General features: G+C 36.5%; 1 protein-coding gene across 9 annotated transcripts in view; it reads left to right on the plus strand.

Moving 5' to 3' along the window:
* TRDMT1 (tRNA aspartic acid methyltransferase 1) overlaps positions 1-19,573 on the plus strand; it is a 59,213-nt gene that overhangs the window by 25,146 nt on the left and 14,494 nt on the right. For 5 of the 9 annotated variants that reach the window (XM_022580600.3, XM_089906372.1, XM_022580597.3 and 2 more), the window contains exons 2-4: positions 7,308-7,417; positions 16,969-17,045; positions 19,458-19,529. In XM_022580600.3, coding sequence (XP_022436308.1) covers positions 7,308-7,417; positions 16,969-17,045; positions 19,458-19,529 — 259 coding nt within the window. Of the gene's footprint in view, positions 1-2,820; positions 7,214-7,307; positions 7,418-16,968; positions 17,046-19,457; positions 19,530-19,573 lie in introns of those variants that run through there. The other 4 variants (XM_089906373.1, XM_022580601.2, XM_022580605.3 and 1 more) reach the window with 4 other exon arrangements.

Below are 19,573 nucleotides of genomic sequence, written 5' to 3' on the forward strand. Positions count from 1 at the left end.
TCTAAGAATGTGTTCATTTCTTCCAGGTTGTCCATTTTATTGGCATAGAGTCACTTGTAGTAGTCTCTTATGATGCTTTGTATTTCTGTGGTGTCTGTTGTAACTTCTCCTTTTTCATTTCTAATTTTATTGATTTGAGTCCTCTCCCTCTTTTTCTTGATCAGTCTGGCTAAAGGTTTATCAATTTTGTTTACCTTCTCAAATAAACAGCTTTTAGTTTTATTGATCTTTGCTATTGTTTTCTTTGTTTCTATTTCATTTATTTCTGCTCTGATCTTTATGATTTCTTTCCTTCTACTAACTTTGGGTTTTGTTTGTTCTTCTTTCTCTAGTTCCTTTAGGTGTAAGGTTAGATTTTTTATTTGAGATTTTTCTTGTTTGCTGAGGTAGGATTGTATTGCTATAAACTTCCCTCATAGAACTGCTTTTGTTGCATCCCATAGGTTTTGGATTGTCGTGTTTTCATTGTCATTTGTCTCTAGGTATTTTTTGATTTCCTCTTTGATTTCTTCAGTGATCTCTTGGTTATTTAGTAACATATTGTTTAGCCTCCATGTGTTCGTGTTTTTTACGTTTTTCACCTGTAATTTATTTCTAATCTCATAGCACTGTCGTTGGAAAAGATGCATGATATGATTTCAATTTTCTTAAATTTATCAAGGCTTGATTTGTGACCCAAGATGTGATCTATCCTGGAGAATGTTCCGTGTGCACTTGAGAGGAAAGTGTAATATTGCTGTTTTTAGATGGAATGTCCTATAAATATCAATTAAATCTGTTTGGTCTATTGTGTCATTTAAAGCTTGTGTTTCCTTATTAATTTTTTGTCTGGATGATCTGTCCATTGGTGTAAGTGAGGTGTTAAAGTCCTCCACTATTATTGTGTTACTGTTGGTTTCCTCTTTTATGGCTATTAGCATTTGCCTTATGTATTGAGGCGCTTCTATGTTGGGTGCATATATATTTATAATTGTTATATCTTCTTCTTGGATTGATCTCTTGATCATTATGTAGTGTCCTTCATTGTCTCTTGTAACATTCTTTATTTTAAAGTCTTTTTATCTGATATGAGGATTGCTACTCCAGCTTTCTTTTAATTTCCATTTGCATGGAATATCTTTTTCCATCCCCTCACTTTCAGTCTGTATGTGTCCCTAGGTCTGAAGTGGGTCCTTGTAGACAACATATATACGGGTTTTGTTTTTGTATCCACTCAGCGAACCTGTGTCTTTTGGTTGGAACATTTAATCCATTCACATTTCAGGTAATTATCAATATATATGTTCCTACTACCATTTTATTAATTGTTTTGGGTTTGTTTTTGTAGGTCCTTTTCTTCACTTGTGTTTCCCCACTTACAGAAGTTCGTTTAGCATTTGCTGTAAAGCTGGTTTGGTGGTGCTGAATTCTCTTAGCTTTTGCTTGTCTGTAAAGCTTTTGATTTCTCCATCGAATCTGAATGAGATCCTTGCCAGGTAGAGTAATCTTGGTTGTAGGTTCTTCCCTTCCATCACTTTAAATATATCATGCCACTCCCTTCTGGCTTGTAGAGTTTCTGCTGAGAAATCAGCTGTTAACCTTATGGGAGTTCCCCTGTATGTTATTTGTCATTTTTCCTTTGTTGCTTTCAATAATTTTTCTTTGTCTTTAATTTTTGTCAATTTAATTGCTACGTGTCTCGGTGTTTCTCCTTGGGTTTATCCTGCCTGGGACTCTCTGCACTTCCTGGACTTGGGTGGCTGTTTCCTTTCCCATGTTAGGGAAGTTTTTGATTATAATCTCTTCAAATATTTTCTCGGGTCCTTTTTCTCTCTCTTCTGGGACCCCTATAATGCAAATGTTGGTGAGCTTAATGTTGTCCCAGAGGTCTCTTAGGCTGTCTTCAATTCTTTTCATTCTTTTTTCTGTTCTGTAGCAGTGAATTCCACCATTCTGTCTTCCAGGTCACTTATCCATTCTTCTGCCTCAGTTATTCTTTTTTTTAAATTTTTAACATTTATTTATTTATTTTTAGGTATGTTGGGTCTTTGTTGCTGCACGTGGGCTTTCTCTAGTTGCGGCGAATGGGGGCTACCGACTCTTCATTGCGGTGCGCAGGCTTCTCATTGAGGTGGCTTCTCTTGTTGTGGAGTATTGGCTCTAAGTGCACGGGCTTCAGTAGTCATGGCACACGGGCTCAGTAGTTGTGGCTCACAGGCTCTAGAGCACAGGCTCAGTAGTTGTGGTGCATGAGCTTCGTTGCTCTGTGGCATGTGGGATCTTCCCAGACCAGGACTTGAACCTGTGTCCCCTGCATTGGCAGGTGGATTCTTAACCACTGTGCCACCAGGGAGGTCCCTGCCTCAATTATTCTGCTATTGATCCCTTCTAGTGTATTTTTCATTTCAGTTATTGTATTGTTCATCTCTGTTTGTTTGTTCTTTAATTCTTCTAGGTCTTTGTTAAACATTTCTTGCATCTTCTCAGTCTTTGCCTCTATTCTTTTTCTGAGGTCCTGGATCATCGTCACTATCATTATTCTCAATTCTTTTTCTGGAAGGCTGCCTATCTCCACTTCATTTAGTTGTTTTTCTGGGGTTTTATCTTGTTCATTCATCTGGTACATAGCCCTGTGCCTTTTCATTTTGTCTATCTTTCTGTGACTGTGGTTTTCATTCCACAGGCTGAAGAATTGTAGTTCTTCTTGCTTCTGCTCTCTGCCTTCTGGTGGATGAGGCTATCTAAGAGGCTTGTGAAAGCTTCCTGATGGGAGGGACTGGTGGTGGGTAGAGCTGGGTGTTGCTCTGGTGGGCAGAGCTCAGTAAAACTTTAATATGCTTGTCTGTTGATGGGTGGGGCTGGGTGGGGCTGGGTTCCCTACCTGTTGGTTGTTTGGCCTGAGGCGGCCCAGCACTGGAGCCTACCTGGCTCTTTGGTGGGGCAAATGGTGGACTCTGGGGGGGCTCACACCAAGGAGTACTTCCCAGAGTAGTACTTGTCCCCACGGTGAGCCACAGGCACCCCTGCCTCTGCAGGAGACCCTCTAACACTAGCAGGTAGGTCTGGTTTAGTTTCCTATGGGGTCACTACTTCTTCCCCCTGTGTCCTGATGCACACATTACTTTGTGTGTGCCCTCCAAGAGTGGAGTCTCTGTTTCCCCCAGTCCTGTTGAAGTCCTGCAGTCAAATCCCGCTAGCCTTCAAAGTCTGATTCTCTGGGAATTGCTCCTCCCGTTGCCAGACCCCTAGGTTGGGAAGCCTGATTTGGGGCTCAGAACCTTCATTCCAGTGGGTGGACTTCTGTGGTATAATTGTTCTGCAGTTTGTAAGTCGTCCACCCAGCGGTTATGCAATTTTATTTTATTGTGATTGCACCCCTCCTACTGTCTCACTGCAGTTTCTCCTTTGTCTTTGGATGTGGGGTATCTTTTTTGTGAGTTCCAGTGTCTTCCTGTCAATGATTGCTCAGCTGTTAGTTGTGATTCCACTGCTCTTGCGAGAGGGGTGAGCACACATTCTTCTACTACGCCATCTTGAACCAATCTTTATTTTCCGTGACATTTCTAGCATTTCACCTAGAAGTCTCTCTTGACATAATTAAATCTGCTGGTTTTTAGTTTAGATCTCATATAAATGGGAGTATGATACCCCTTAAACTTTCCTTGTAGATCTAATCTGACAATCCTTTAAAATCATTTATGTTGCATTTCTTTTTTCTATTTTTTTAAATTTTTATTTATTTATTTATTTATTTTTGACTGTGCTGGGTCTTCGTTTCTGTGTGAGGGCTTTCTCTAGTTGTGGCAAGCGGGGGCCACTCTTCATTGCGGTGTGTGGGCCTTTCACTATCACAGCCTCTCCTGTTGCGGAGCACAGGCTCCAGACGTGCAGGCTCAGTAGTTGTGGCTCACGGGCCTAGTTGCTCCGCAGCATGTGGGATCTTCCCAGACCAGGGCTCGAACCCGTGCCCCCTGCATTGGTAGGCAGATTCTCAACCACTGCACCACCAGGGAAGCCCCCAATGTTGCATTTCTGTAACTGGAATGTCTTAGTATCTATGCTTCTTGTTGATAAATATGCAGTCCAGAATAATAACTGAAATACCATGAATAAAATCCAGGTAAAGCAATAGATCAAAGTGTTGAAAACCCATCCTCTCCTTCTACTTCCCCAGAAGATCCTATGGATCCCATTTCCCCAATTCTCTCTCCCCTTTGAGAATTACTACTCCTGGATCAGTTAAGTGATAGAGCTCACTTAGGCAAAAATCTGTTGAATTATATTTTTTTGGTTATTTTTAGTTAAACATTTTCAAAATCTGTGTGTACACCTTAACAAAGATTTTTGGAGGCTATAGATTTAAAGTGTACAGTAAGAAATATCAAAACAACTTGTCTTTGGAGCTCAATTTAAGATTTTGATAGAATTGAAAGGCTTGATTTTAAGAGTGTTATTTATAAGTTCAACTTTTTCCTTGGTTACACACTCATACCCCAAAACAATCTGTTTTGAAAAGGCAGGTTGAATTAGTGTCAGTAAGGGCTTAGTATGTTTATTTTTCATCATGGAAATAACTTTTTAGGTCATGCGGTAGATCCTATTTTAGAACAGTCTAAAATCTGTGCAAACAGTGCACTTGTTTATTGACTTTAAAAATCTATTGTTTCCTGAGAAGGAATTTTCAGTTCATCAGTTCTTTCATCACCACATAAAACACTCATTGGGCAGTCGAGTTTTATCAGTTTTTATGTCTTCCAGGCACTTAATACAAGAACATAAAATTAATTTTTGATTATAGTAGAGATTTGGCACATCACTGTGGATTTTCAGTCATCCTGAAAAAGGAGAAAAATCACATCAACTAACTCCAGGCAATCCCAGCTTGCTGTATATGTAACAGAAAGACAAGCATCATGCTAATTACAACATATCTTATTTAGCAGAACAGTAGAATAGTTCAGTGAAGTTATTTAATTCTGAGCTCTCTTAAAATGATTAGTAGTTGTATACTTCTTGACCTGGATTATAAGGTTTGTGATTTTGCAAATTGATCCTTATATACTAATTTTTTTTAGTTTGTTTAAAAACCTTGATTTATGTTTCCAGATCTCTCTGATGCCTTTGACAGAGATATAATTTAGAACTTAAATTGACTTTATACAAAGGCAAGTAAACTAGTTATTGAATTTAAACTCACTTAGGGGCAGCTGCCTATGATATTACTAACTGGACCTTGACGTTCCAGTGACCTACATACAAGGCAGCAGGGTACCCAGAAGATAACTGATCCTAGCCCAGGGTCTTGAGCCTAGCTAGTAGTATACATGAAGTAAATATTTACTTAGACACATTCATCCCCTGTTTTCTCTCTGGCATTATCTTTTGTAGGCCTCAGTGTAGGGTTGTGATTGTTTCCTGAATGTGTGTGAGCTTCCCTCCTTGCCCCATCTTCTGAGATCTGGGTTTTATTTCCAGGTGCATGCTGCATGAAGCCTAGCTCCTCACATCCTAATATTTTTCTTTTTCATTTTTTGATATTTGGGCTGCCTAATTTAACTATGAACAGAAATGGTTATTAAAGAAATAGCTATTTGGAGTTACTATGTAATTTTGTAACATTTTCTCTGATGATTTTCCTAAGATGTCTCAAATACTTTTATTTTAAAAACTCTTCACATTTTCTACTGATTTGGGACAGGGTTTACACATAATTGGGTTTGTATGTGTTTGGGGAAGAAGTGCAAAGAGGGTGATAATTACAAAATATAACAGCAGCTACGTTTACATGGTTGAAATTTTGACTGCCATTTAAAGACTATGACAAAATTTTCTGAATCTGAAAGCATTATGAAAAAATACCTTTCTTTAGCAGCAAGACAGATGGGCAGTGAAGGAAGACATGCCCTTGTAATTATTTCTCTTGCTCTTCTCACCTTCTCTCTGTCAAAATATTTAATTTTTAGTCTGTGAGCTTTTTACATTTGGACACCAATTGATTTTTCATCTCCTTTAAAAACTTACCTAAACTTTCAACAGGTGAACTTTGTGATATGTGAGTTGCATGTCAATAAAGCTATTTGAAAACAAAACAAAACAACCTTACCTGAAACTTACCAAAACTTACCTAAAAGCATTTTCAGTGGTATTGGGAAGCAGCATTGTATTAATGTTAGAAGTTGAAGAACAAATGTTAGTTAATTTATTTATAAATTTCCAAGTGATGTGGCTTTTTTTTTTTTTCTTTTTTTTTTTTGCGGTACGCGGACCTCTCACTGTTGTGGCCTCTCCTGTTGAGGAGCCCAGGCTCCGGACGCGCAGGCTCAGCAGCCATGGCTCATGGGCCCAGCCGCTCTGCAGCATGTGGGATCTTCCCAGACCGGGGCACGAGCCCGTGTCCCCTGCATCGGCAGGTGGACTCTCAACCACTGCACCGCCAGGGAAGCCCAGTGTTGTGGCTTTTAAGAATATATAGTAAGTCCCCTACATACGAACCTTCAAGGTGCGAACTTTCAAAGATGTGAACGTGTGTTCTCATGTCGAATCCCATAAGTTAGTTCACGTGTCTGGTGTACATTGCCACATGCGTGCATCATCTACAAGTGGTTCTGCTTATGTGTACTTTACTGTACAGGACTGTATAGAGTACAGCAGTACAGTATCTTTATTTCAAGCTGAGGATGTCCTGAAGCAAGTGTAAAAGCAGCAGTGATGTAGCTGGTACTGCCAAGAAGCGCCAAGAGACAACAATGGAAACTACTGTAAGATTAAAAATGTTTTCTTTAGTTTTTGCATTTGTTTGTTTGTTATGTATTATTTGTGTGAAAAGTATTATAGTACAGTACCTATTACAGTACAGTACTATATAGCCGATTGTGTTAGTTGGGTACTTAGGCTAACTTTGCTGGACTTACGAACAAATTGGACTTATGAAAGTGCTCTCAGAATGGAACTCGTTGGTATGTAGGGAACTTACTGTACTTCACTTTTCTGTTTTTGGTTTGTTTTAATTTAGGAAAACTTTCCATTCGACTCATAAATGTGTATCTTAATGGAGGAAGGAAAGAAAATATGAGATAATGACTAAAATATTTAAATCTTATTTTTAGCATGAGAATGCTGTTGAGAGAGATGAACCAGAGGCACATAAATATTCTACTTCGCGCCTAGCTCCTCCTGGCTTTGTTGTCCACTGACAACCTGAGATCTGACCAGATAATTGAGGAAGTGAGGAAATGTACTACAAAATTCTGTTTTTTTGGCTTCTCTCTATGATGAACAAATTGTTGTTAAGGACTTTACCTTTTAAGTTATTCCACTTATCATTACAGAAAGCTGTATACCTGCACAAGTGGTGGCTGCCATTGATATAAACACTGTCGCTAATGAAGTATACAAGTATAATTTTCCTCACACACAGTTACTGGCCAAGACAATTGAAGTGAGTAACAATATTGTTTTAATAAGTCTATATATAGCAAGGAAAATATAATTGAATACTGTAAGATACTGGTTTCTGGTGTCTTCATTTGAAGCTAAGTCATATATAAATGAAAAAGTTTAGGAGAAGGGAATTAAATTAACATTTTTTATTCTGTCAGAAGATAGCATGTTATTTTTTGCCTTTTTTTAAAATTTCTAGCTTTAGAAAAAGACAATCAATATTTTGGTCTCTGAGAGAAAGAATTGAAATGTAAGAATATGCTTGACTTCTAAATTCTTGGTTCTGTAATGATATTAAACTTTACTTAATTCTTTATTTTTAAGCATTACTCATGTGTAATATATATATAGCAGGAGTGAAAAAAAGAGAGTAAAAAAAGTGATTGGATATTACTTGTTGAATGCTTCTTGTTGAAGCGCATCAAAGTTAAAGATACTGTTTTGCCTGTGATGAACTCAGCAGAAGTGTTTAACACTTTTGTTATTTTTAAAATAATATGAAATTGTGTTTTTCTCCCAATTTCATGTCGTAAAAAATTTTACACACAAATTTCTCATGAAGCCATAATTTACATACAATAAACTGCCCTCATTGTAAGTGTGTAGTTTGAGTTTTGACCAATATATACTGTGTAACCACAATCGAGACTTAAAACATCTATCCATTAAGGAACACCCTAAAATGTTCCTTAATGCCTCGTTTTACTCAGTCTCTGACCCCAACCCCAGGCAACCGTTGATCTGCTTTCAGTCATTACAGATTAAATTTTCCAGTTCTAGTCATATCCTAAATAGAATCTTGAGTGTAATTTTTTTGAGTATGACTTCTCTTGTTTAGTGTAATGTTTTTTTGCATTTACCCACATTGTTGTTATCTATCAGTAGTTGGCTCTTCATTATTGTTCAGTGATATTCTGTACAGTGGAATATTTCATACTACAAAATGTATATCCATTCACACGATGTTTGACATTTAGATTGTTTCCAGTTTTTGACTGTTATAAAAAAGTTGCTATGAATATTCATGTACAAGTTTTTGTGTGGACTTTGTTTTTACTTCTTGTGGATATATACCTGGGAGTAGAATTGCTGTATCATATGGCAAATTTCTTTAACTTTATGAGAAAATGCCAACTGTTTTCCATAATGTTCATACCATTTTACAGTCACACAATCAATGTTTAAGTGTTTCAGTTGTTTCACATCCCTACCAACAATTGCTTTTGTCAATATTTTAGATATTAGCCACTTTTGCGAGCATACAGTGGTATTGTGATTTTAATTTGCATTTCCCTGGTGACTAATAATGTTGAGTATTTTCTTCATGTGCTTATTATCCATTCTATGTTTTTCGTGATGAAATTTCTTTCCCAGTTTTTATTTGGTATGTTTGTGCTATTATCATTTAGTTTTAAGAGTTGTTTAAGTTTTCTGGATTCAAGTTGTTTGTCAGAAATATGTATGAGAAATATTTTGTCCAAATCTGTAACTTGTCTTTTCATTTCCTTAACTGTGTTCATCAAAGTGCAGAAGTTACTTATCTTTTTATTTTTTTTTTATGGGACACTTTTTTTTGTGTCCTAAGAAATCTTTGTTTACCCCATTTTTTTCCCTGTTTTCTTCTAGAAGTTTTATAGTTTGAGCTTTTACATTTAGGTTTATGACCCAGTTAAAGTTACTTTTTGTGTGTAGTCTGAGGTAGAGGTCATTTTTTTTCCTAAGTGCATATAAAACTGGTTATTATAGCTTTATAATATGTATTGAATTCAGGCAACATAAGTTCTCAAACTTCTGATTTTCTTTTTCAAGATTATTTTGGCTACACTCTCATTTACACTTCTGTGTAAATTTTAGAATCAGCTTGCCAATTTCTACCAAAAAAAAGATATTTAGATTGGAATTTCACTGATTGGTTTTGGAAGAACTGATATCTTCATAAAAGAGAGTCTTCCAATCCATGAACATGGTATCTCTCTTCACTTATTTAGGTCTTCTTTAATTTGTATCAGCTATATTTTGTAATATTTAGTATACTAGTCTTACACTTATTTTTTTTTTATTAACCTAGTATCCTGTGACTTTGCCGTATTTACTTATTAGTTCTGGTAACTTTAATATTGATTTTTAAGGATTTTTTAACATGTACAGTTATATTACCTGAGAAAAAAAGAGTTTTACTTTTCCCTTCCAACCAGTGTGACTTTTTTTCTTGCCTTATTGCATTGTCTAGGACGTTCTTTACAATGTTGAATAAAACGTGTGACAGTGGACATCCTTGCCTTCTTCCAGATCTTAGGGGAGAACATTCAGTCATTTATCATTTTGTAGATGTTAGTCGTATATTTTTCATAGATGCCTTTTATCAAGTTGAGGAAATTTCCTTTTATTTCGTTTTCTGAGAATTTGTATTATAAACAGGTTTTGAGTTTTGTCAAATGCTTTTTTTTTTTTTTACATCTTTTGACATGATTATATCATTTCCTTTGTATTCTGATAATATGGTGATCATATCAATTCCTTTTTTGAATGTTAAGTCAGTATTGCATTCCTGGGATAAATCCTACTTGTCATGATATACCATCAGTTTTATGTTATGCTACATCCCACTTGTTAAAATATTGTTAATTATTGTTGCATTTATCTTTGTAGGTGACTTTGGTAGTTTCCTCATAACATATTTGTATGGTTTTTATATTTATACATAGCCTTATATTTTCTGTAACAGTTTGTGAAGAACAAGTATCAGTTCTTCTATAAATGATAGAATTTCATCAGTGGAGCCACCTGGGCCTGGAGTTTTCTTTGTGGGAAGGTTCTTAATTATGAATTTAATTTATTTAATTGCTATAAGACATTATCATGTTTCTTAGCATTGTAGTAATTTTTTATGAGGAGCCTAACATTGTAGGTTTTACATTTTTGAGCGTTGGAGTTTACTGTAATCTTTTAAGGACTGTTGGATATTGTCCTCAGAGGCAGTTAATTTCAGATCATCTTGGTTCTTTTGAGGCTTATTGTTAAGCATTTCAAACTGGATCTGGAGTAGCTTTTACTGTAAGGCTAGTCTAATCTTACTGTTAATATATGGCCTTTCTTAGATTGCTATTAAATGCCCCATGTACTCAACTAGGTCTTGCTACTCTGGATGTTAACTCAAATGATTGCTTGCCCAGAGATCTGGGAATTTTTTTGGCTTACAACTTCCCAGTAATTGTTCCTTTTCCAGCAGTTTTTCTTTGCTCTCCCTCAAGGCATTTTGCCTGATGCATGCACCGGTTGATACTCAGCAAGACACTCAAGGGGAATGTTATGCAGATTTCTGCATCTCTTTCCCTGTGCAGCTTCTTTTTGTCTGGCACTCTGCTCTGCAAATTCTAGTCACTTTGATCTTGAGCTCCAACCTCTATCTTCTACTCATCTACATTACCAGGTACAGTTTGGATTTCCTTTCCCTTCACTGCAGAAAGTTGAATTATCTTCAAGGTTTTTTTTTTCCTTTCCTAAGGAATGGCAGTCCTGCTCTGTCTGTGGTCCAATTCCAATATCTGAAAACAGTTATTACATTTCTCCCAATTTTCTAGCTTATTTACACAACTCACAGGCAGAAGCAAAAGTCTCACAAATGCTTTTTTCAGTGAGATACAATTCATATCCCGTGAAGTTCACTGTTTTAAAGTCTACAATTCAGTGTTTTCTTGTTTTTTTCATTTACTTACAAAGTTATGTAACCATTACCACTTTCTAATTCTAGAATGTCTTCATCCCCCAAAAGGTAATCCTGTAGCCATTAGCAGTCACTCCCCATTTCTCCTTCCCTGCAACCCCTGGCAACCACTAATCTACTTTCTGTCTCTATGGATTTGACTATTCTAGACATTTCATATAAATGGGATCATATAATATGTGGCTTTTTTTGGTCTGGATTCTTACAATTAGCATAATGTTTCCATACATCCATGTTGTAGCATGAATCAGTGCTTCATTTCTTTTACTGGCTGAGTAATATTCCATTATATAGGTATACCACATATTGTTTACCCAACAGATTTGTTTTAAGTTTTCTTTCAGCCAGTATGAAATGGGAACATTTCCTAGCTCTATGATTGGGTATCCAAAAGGTAGAAATAATCTACTTACGTGTTGAAGAACATCTATCCCTCGTATTGAGAACAGAATATCTTTCCCCCTGGGCATCATAGAGGGGAGGACTATGGGGACATCATCATCTTTCCAGTCACTGGTAGCAAATGCATTTCATAAACTTCATGGCAACGTACAGTCTACCTGTCTCATCACGGACGTAGGGCAAAAATAAATTCGGGGTCAGAAGAAAGATACCTACAAAAAAGTAACTTTGAATTTGACTCTAATAGGCAGATGATATGCATTTAGGTTCCAGAATTTCTCTGACACAGAGTATGATAGCAAAAGTTATTTTATTAGAAAAAATTAATCTAAATTTAAATTTAATGTAAATATTTAAAAGTTGATGCAGCCAAATGTCCAATTCAGCAAGAGTTTTCTCCCACTAAACAAAGTATAAAAAAACAACAAAATCTCAGTAAAGCACCCATTATGTTCACCAACTTAACCTTCCTTTCTGTTTTACCTTCTAAGAGAAACTGTGAAATACTTGACATATTTGGGGACTGATTGGCATTCCCAGCTACATGCCAATAGAAATTTGGGGGCATTTAGAATAACACATCTGTGTCCATTTTTCTAGTGGTAATTCTATTTCAGTACCAGTTTTAATAGGTGATAGTAAATTGTATGATCTGCATATGATATAAGAACACTAGGGAGAGGGAAGAATGGAGGTACCTCCAGGTCATTTGAAAGGAGAGAATCAGTTCATTAAAATGGTGTCTATAAGACAAAAGACAGTCTACCTTCCCACGGCTTTTAGTCTCTTCTAGGATGTTCTCTTCAACCCTGTTCTGACGTGGAGAGAGTGTACCATGTCCACGTCAAATATATCAGAACTACCTTGGGGGTCATGTTTAAAAAGGGGGTGGAAGGTTAATGGAGAACTTAGGAGTAATGAGAGACTTCAGGGATTTTAAGTTTCATGAAGCAACATATTCTGATCATTTGAACATTTACTTCATGCAAGTTATTGAGCCCTTAGGGGGAGCACAGATATGACTGAGAGATAGTCTTTACCTTCAGGAACTTACTATTTAGTGCATAAGTTGGACTTGTAAACAGTTTTCTTTGGGACCTCTGATTGACTGTGGCATGAACAAGATATTTCTTTTCTAAAACTCTATTTCTTTTCCTAATGGAAATAAGAAAAGAAAAGAAAAGAAAAGAGGGGATGGGAAACCATTATGAATGAAAATAGGATTTAGCCATAAACCAAAGCAGAAAAGAAAACTGGGAAGAGTAGTGTCAAATGCAGTGGTGATGAGACACAAGTGAATGAGGGTGGTAGAATTTCATGCAGACCTCTCTGTGTCCTGTGCAGAATTGAGAAGGAAAGAAGGACAAGGGAGCAGGCAAAACAGACCCAGCAATTGCTTGTTCAAAGTCAAGAAGAGACATTAAAAAATTCCAACTCACTGGGCTGAAAGCATCATTACAACCTCTGCAGACTTCCTGCTCATCCTAAATGCGAGAACATGGGTTAGGGACCAAGGCATGGTCTTCAGTTAAAGGCCTTTGTGGGTTCTTCCCAGAAAGTGTGGTGACAAATACCTGAATAGAGCTACTGCTCTTTCTTTCGCCTTTTTAGCAAACTTCTAGATTCAAGTGATCTCCATTAAAAAATTAATAATAATTAGAAAGGAGCCAGTATGAGACTCTCCTAGTATAGTACTTTTAAAAGGAAGTAACATAAACAAAAAAGCATAATATACACCGAAAAATCATATCAAGAAGCAGAAGAAAATTACAAAAACATGTCTCCATGTGCTTGAAACCTTAAATAAAACTCAATATCTTTAAAACAAGAACTCAAATAAATGTATACATGAGATCAAAAAACAATAATAAGACAATAGATTTGAAGAGTATCAGTGGTCTGGGAAAAAAAAACAGATGAGAAAAATAAAACCATTATAGAAATGAAAGTCATGTCAGAATAGCAAACAGAAAATAAAACAAACAGGACAAAAATATTAACAGAAGTAGATGAAAAAAATTCCTAAAATAAAACCTCCAGCAACTCATGAACTGTAGTACCCATGAACCCTTACTGAAAAAATGACTCAGTCACTTAATCTAACTAAGCAAGAGGTGAATCAAAGTGGAGAACCCAGGAATAAAGCTGCCATGTTAGGAAAGAAATAATAGTCGGGAAGCAGGGTGAGAATGTTATGAATCTTTGCAGTGTAAGAATAATAATATAATTGGAGTAGGAAGGAAAAGTGAGACTCAAAAAATATGTCTGTTCTTTGAAAGATAAATGAAGCTATAGATTTTTAGGACATTATTTAATGTTGTTGCCAGGAGCTCAGCTGAGCTGTCAGGGATCAGAGTAGCTGATTAAAGCAACAGGGCAAAAATGAAAGAGTGAAGCCTTAATTACTTGCTGTGGTGGGAAAAGCAAGTCTCTAAAAAACAGAGAAAACGCCAACGCCCCCTGTTCCGTTTCCCCAGGGGACAGCATCCTGCTGGAAGGTGGGGTGATCAGCACAGACGTGGGGGTCAGCTCACTGTTGAGGAGCCCCTGGCATTGGGGGAGAGAGTGCGGGCAGTGGTGAGAAGGCTGGGAGTGAGAAGGGCCAAGCGTTAGTCATAGCGGGAGAAGTATCTTCAAGGGTTCCCCTCTTCCTCCTAGACGCAGGCCTTGGCAGAAATAGCTGGCACCTGAAGAGGGCTTTGTGCAAGGCCTCAGATAAAGAGACCTAGGAATGCAAATATACGAAGAGCATGAGCTGCTGGGGCCTGAGAGCTCGTACCCGCCCTGCCCTCAGAGACTGCAAGGTGCTGGCCTTGCACCAAGTCTGGAGCCGGGAGGGTGGCTTTCCCCTGACACCCGCTGGGTGAAGCCCTCCTCGTTGCCTATAGTCAGGCCTGAAACTTGTCTTTGTTGAATTTGTTACAATATTTCTTCTGTTTTGTTTTGGTTTTTTGGCCCCAAGGCATATGGGATCTTAGCTCCCTGATCAGGGATTGAACCCACATCCCCTACATTGGAAGGCAAAGTCTTAACCACTGGACCTCCAGGGAAGTCCCTCATGTAGGTTTTTAACCAGGAGCAGGATTCACCAGTTACAAAGATAAATAGTAATAAAACTAAAATCTGTAATTTATCTCTGAAGAAAATGGAAAATTACTAGGCACTACAATATAAATATGTGAGCAGAAACCTTGTCTGGTTTGTTCATTGTTGTATTCCCAGACTAGCACAATGCCTGGTGTGTCGTAGATGCTCTGAAATATTGGTGGATTAATTATGAACCTTGTTTAATGAATAACACATTGTGCCTAAAAAATGAAAAAATGTCAGGCAAATCATAACAAAGGATAACAGGGGTTTCCGAACTGATATGTATTAGGTAAGATCTGTCTGAAAGCAAAAAGCATTTACGAGTCATATAAAATTACTTTATAATGATGATTCGTACAGTGATCAAGAAAGATCTAATTGTCATGAGTATTCATGAACAAAATAACATCAGAGTTCATAGGGCAGGAAATGGTAGGAAATATCACTTAGTAAATTTTTATTGAAGACTTACCTTGTGCCACAAAATTTTATTTCTCTTTAGATTAACAATAAATTCACTAAAATAGTCAAAAGTTGTTGTTTTCTAATCTACCAAGGTCTTCCTAAAGTTTAAATGAAAATTAAGTATAAGAATAACCAGGAAGGTTTTTGAGAAAAGAAGTAATAAAACAAGTAGGGGGACAAACAAAGTTGCTCATCAACATGCGATAAACAGTGTTACCACATCGAGTGGATCTAATGTTCTCTGAAAGCAAGGATGTTTTTATTAGCTTGAATGGCCTGTTTATGGAAAAAGAATTTGATTTCCATTAGTGTTAAAATATCAAATGATTAACGTTAATCCATGCATCTCTGTAACTACTTTCTTGAATCCCAACACATTCATTGACGTAGAATGCTAGGTTAAAGACAGTTGTGAATGGTTTAATTGAGCGATTATGTTTTGCATAACTGTTCTGTCATTTGGGTTGTACTGTAAAAAAAAAAAATCACTCTTTCCAAGAATCCTTTAAAATTGTAAATTTTTTTATGTCTAACAGTATTGGAGGCATTAACTCTGTTTACTTCCTTTAGATTCTAGACTTAAGGATTCTCCTTATGTAAAAGATTGTTGTTTGATATTTATTTTCATTTTAGGAATTCAGCTTTAATCTGTTCACAATCAGTTGTGAGATAAATAAGTTGCTTTTCCTAATAGTCCTGTGCTGACCAGCTGTGTAACTTGAGTACGTGTGCTAATCTTACTGCCCTGCCCCAGGTTTCCTGACAGACTGTTGAGTGTATGATTTTCAGATTGTTTTCTTTAGAACTCTGGGATCCAGAGGCGCTTTAGGAACTTTTCAGTATTTAATTTTTATTTCTTTTTACATATATGTCTTAAACTACTTAAAACCCTGTGATTTAAAAACGATAGACATGTACATTCAAACTTTTAATACAGTAGAGAAAACTGATGTGTTCCCCAGGTTAAGTCACTCTTTTCAGAACTCAGAATAAAGCTTTTCCTACTTTATTCACGAACTCAAACTTCTTAGAAATGTGTTGTAATTAGGAATGTTGTGATTCTGGGCTTATGGCTTTAAATTCCTGGGTAAGAGTGTACACTAAGAGAGCTTAATGAGAATTGGCAAACCCATGACCTGTATTTCTCTATGTTTGTCTTCTAATAGTGTATATAAAATAGGAGCAAAACAGTACATTTTAAAACTGTTTAGCCCCCCCCAAAAAAAAAAACGATTTAGCCCAATAGGGATTATTTTGATTAATCTTATCTACAATCTTTTGAGGTCCTTTGACTACCCACAACTGTAAAACAGTATAGTAATTGTGGATATCTGAAAATGGGACCTTTTTCCATTTGGTGATATATTGACAGAGACATACATGAAAGGGATGGTGACTGGTCAATACATCACGTTTTCTAAATAAATAATATTAATAGAGAGGTATTAAAAAATTCCCTAGATCCTTTGCTGCAAATCATTAATTATAAAATAAAGTTTTCCATGTTTGATTCCAGAAATCACAGCAGTCTTAGACTTGAGGTGTCATAGAGGCACAAAATACTTAGCATCTAGGAAACTAGCTTTCCAGCTCTGCTTTGGCTGGCTCTCGAGTTTGGGGGAAGTCACTTAATTTTTCATAGCTTCAGCTTACTGCTCGACTTTCTTCACAAAATTGCTTTGGAAAGTTAGTTTAACTAAAGTTTATTTAAAAAGTAGTAGGTGTTTTATAAACTTTTAAGTGTTATAAATAAAGTTAAGTGTCACAATTTCTGATGTATTTACTGGTAATTACTTAGCATTTTTCCTCTGCCCCCTTCTACGCATGTTTTTATATTTTTTCTTCCCCCCCACATGTTCGTTCCTTAGGGTATTACACTAGAAGAGTTTGACAGATTATCTTTCAATATGATTTTAATGAGCCCTCCCTGTCAGCCATTCACAAGGTATGTATAAGAAATATTTCTCTGTTAGGAAGAGTACTTTTGAAGGACTCGTTCAATCAAATCACACTGTAATTTCAAGCACAGACACTTTGAAGTCCATCAGCTGCATTTCCTAGTCTTGAAATTTTTCATCAATAATTCCTTTTCTCTACACACATTTATAATTCAGCATTAATCATAAAGAAAATAGCAGTTACTGCCAGATGAACACAGTAATTTGGTCAATAGTAGGTATGCAGAGACTGTATGGTACCTCCTTAATACCTACCAAAGAAACAGTATTTATTTCTGACCCAAATTACCTTAAATTATTTAAACTAATGAGCATTCAGGAATATCTTCCAAACACTGATTAATCGAAGTAAATTTCCATAGTTAATATTCAAATCCTAAATTACTTACCTGTAAAATTTTAAGGCTAGTCAAGAATGCATTTGTAAAAAATAAAAAAAAAAGAATGCATTTGTGAATTTTAAATTTCTCAAAATTGATAGGTACATTTAATAATACATACAATTAATAAAATGACTTTTTAAAGCTGTGTTCCAAGAGAGCTTTTTATTATATGGTGTTTATTTGGCTATGTATTTCAGGGAATTATATTTTAGAGAAAATCTTGACTAGTCCCTCTTCATTTAGATACTTTAAATAATAATATTTCAATTATTTTAAGTAATAATGATAATAGTGATAACCCTCTGAGTGTCTTACTGGAGTATGTCATTTAATACAACAAGCTTATGGGATGCGCATTAGTATTATCATCATTTTACAGGTGAGTAACTGAGGCATAGAAAGGTTAAGTAACTTTCCCAAGGCCATACAATTAGAAAATGTCAGAGCCAGGACTTTTTGATTATTTTATAGTCCTATTAATATATAGGACTATTAATATATAGTCCCATTTAAACACATAATGTGATTTTAAATGGGATATAACATGTAGTAAAAATTCTAATTTAAATAAATATTCTCATGCTTAATTTCCATCCAAGTTTTGATTTATTTCAAGCTTTCTAGGAAATTAATTCCCCAGGGATTTATTGTGCACCTACACGTGAGGTATTGCTTTTGATGCTGTGGTTCCCATCCTTAAGAACTTATAGTCCATGGGGAATGAATGACAAATAATTATCTTATAATGTGATTTAAGGTATATAATAAATGAATGTTGAAACTGCCATGAGAGCATGGAGGAGAGAGGTGTTATGTTGCTGCATATACCAGGAGGGACGAATTCTTTTAGAGGTGATATCTGTATTGTGTCTGAAAGCAGGTTGGGAATTTATCAGTGAAGGCGGACGTTCCGCGTAAAGATGGCTCCGAGCCTGTGCAAGTGTATCATGGCCACAGTAAGTGAGAGGTTCAGGACAGAATGCAGCCGCAGTGCTGTGATGCCTCAGATATCACTGCAGTGGGGCCCCTGTGTCTTCCCTACTGCTGCTCCCACTCTGTATTAGCCCAACTCCAGCTGCTGACGGCTGCAGTGTCTGATCCTGTAGTATGATCATCTTTGGAACACTGAGAGGAAAGGGACAAAATGAGAGGAAACCAAGATTTCTGAGGAATCTATTCAAGTCCACTCTAATCTCCCATCTGAGCCTCAGATCCACTGATGATTTTGGTCCTGCTGTCAGGTGTGAGGAAACTGATAACTGATGTCAAGTAACTTATTTTAGACCACCAAGCTAGTAAGTAGCAAGGCCTTAAACCCTAGTCCCCTGTTGCTACAACTCACGCCCAATATAAGTCTTCTTTTCTGCTTGCTTTTTGATCATATCGAATGTTACTTGCAAGATTTAACTGCTAGTCCAAATTCTGCCTGTTCACGTGACCTGTTTTGACTTACTTAGTCTAGCCAATTTGCAACTCCTTCATGTAGAATCAAGCCTTCAGTTTCAGTCTCTCCTGTTTACATTGGACAAGATAGTTCTAGTTTTACCTGCTACCTTCATCTGCTTAGCTGGTGATTAGTTACCAATGCCATCAACTCTACACTGCCACCCTGCCCAACCAGCTCATTCATCTGAACTTTTGTTGTCTCACCTGGGGCAGGTGAGACATCAGCTAATTGTGTGTGTGTGTGTGTGTGTGTGTGTGTGTGTCTTTCCTGAACAAAGTGATTTTAAGAGGGTAATTGATTTTATTCTTTGTGGACTTCTTGTTCTTCTTTGCTTCATGCGAGTCATTTGGACATATTATCTTGTATTGATAATAAGTGTATTTATTAGACACGCAAGGCTTTTTTACATTAAATGAAAAAATATATTTTTGTTCTCTATAGCAACAGAGATGATCATATTTTTTGTGAGGACCAACTAATTTTAGTTCTCTGTTTTGACTTTTTAAAAGTGATTTGATATCTTTATGTAAGATTCTTGCTGAACTTATTTACTTTCCTTACCCTTTTAGAATCGGCCTGCAAGGTGATGTGACTGATCCAAGGACAAATAGCTTCTTACATATTCTAGACATTCTCCCAAGGTAAAAACTTAAATTCCTGTACAAGCTTACCTTAAATGTAAAAC

The sequence above is a fragment of the Delphinapterus leucas genome, chromosome 2 (assembly GCF_059928025.1).
Source record: "Delphinapterus leucas isolate spDelLeu-1000000601 "Yukka" chromosome 2, BTC_Dleu_Yukka2, whole genome shotgun sequence".
NCBI classification, from domain to species: domain Eukaryota; kingdom Metazoa; phylum Chordata; class Mammalia; order Artiodactyla; family Monodontidae; genus Delphinapterus; species Delphinapterus leucas.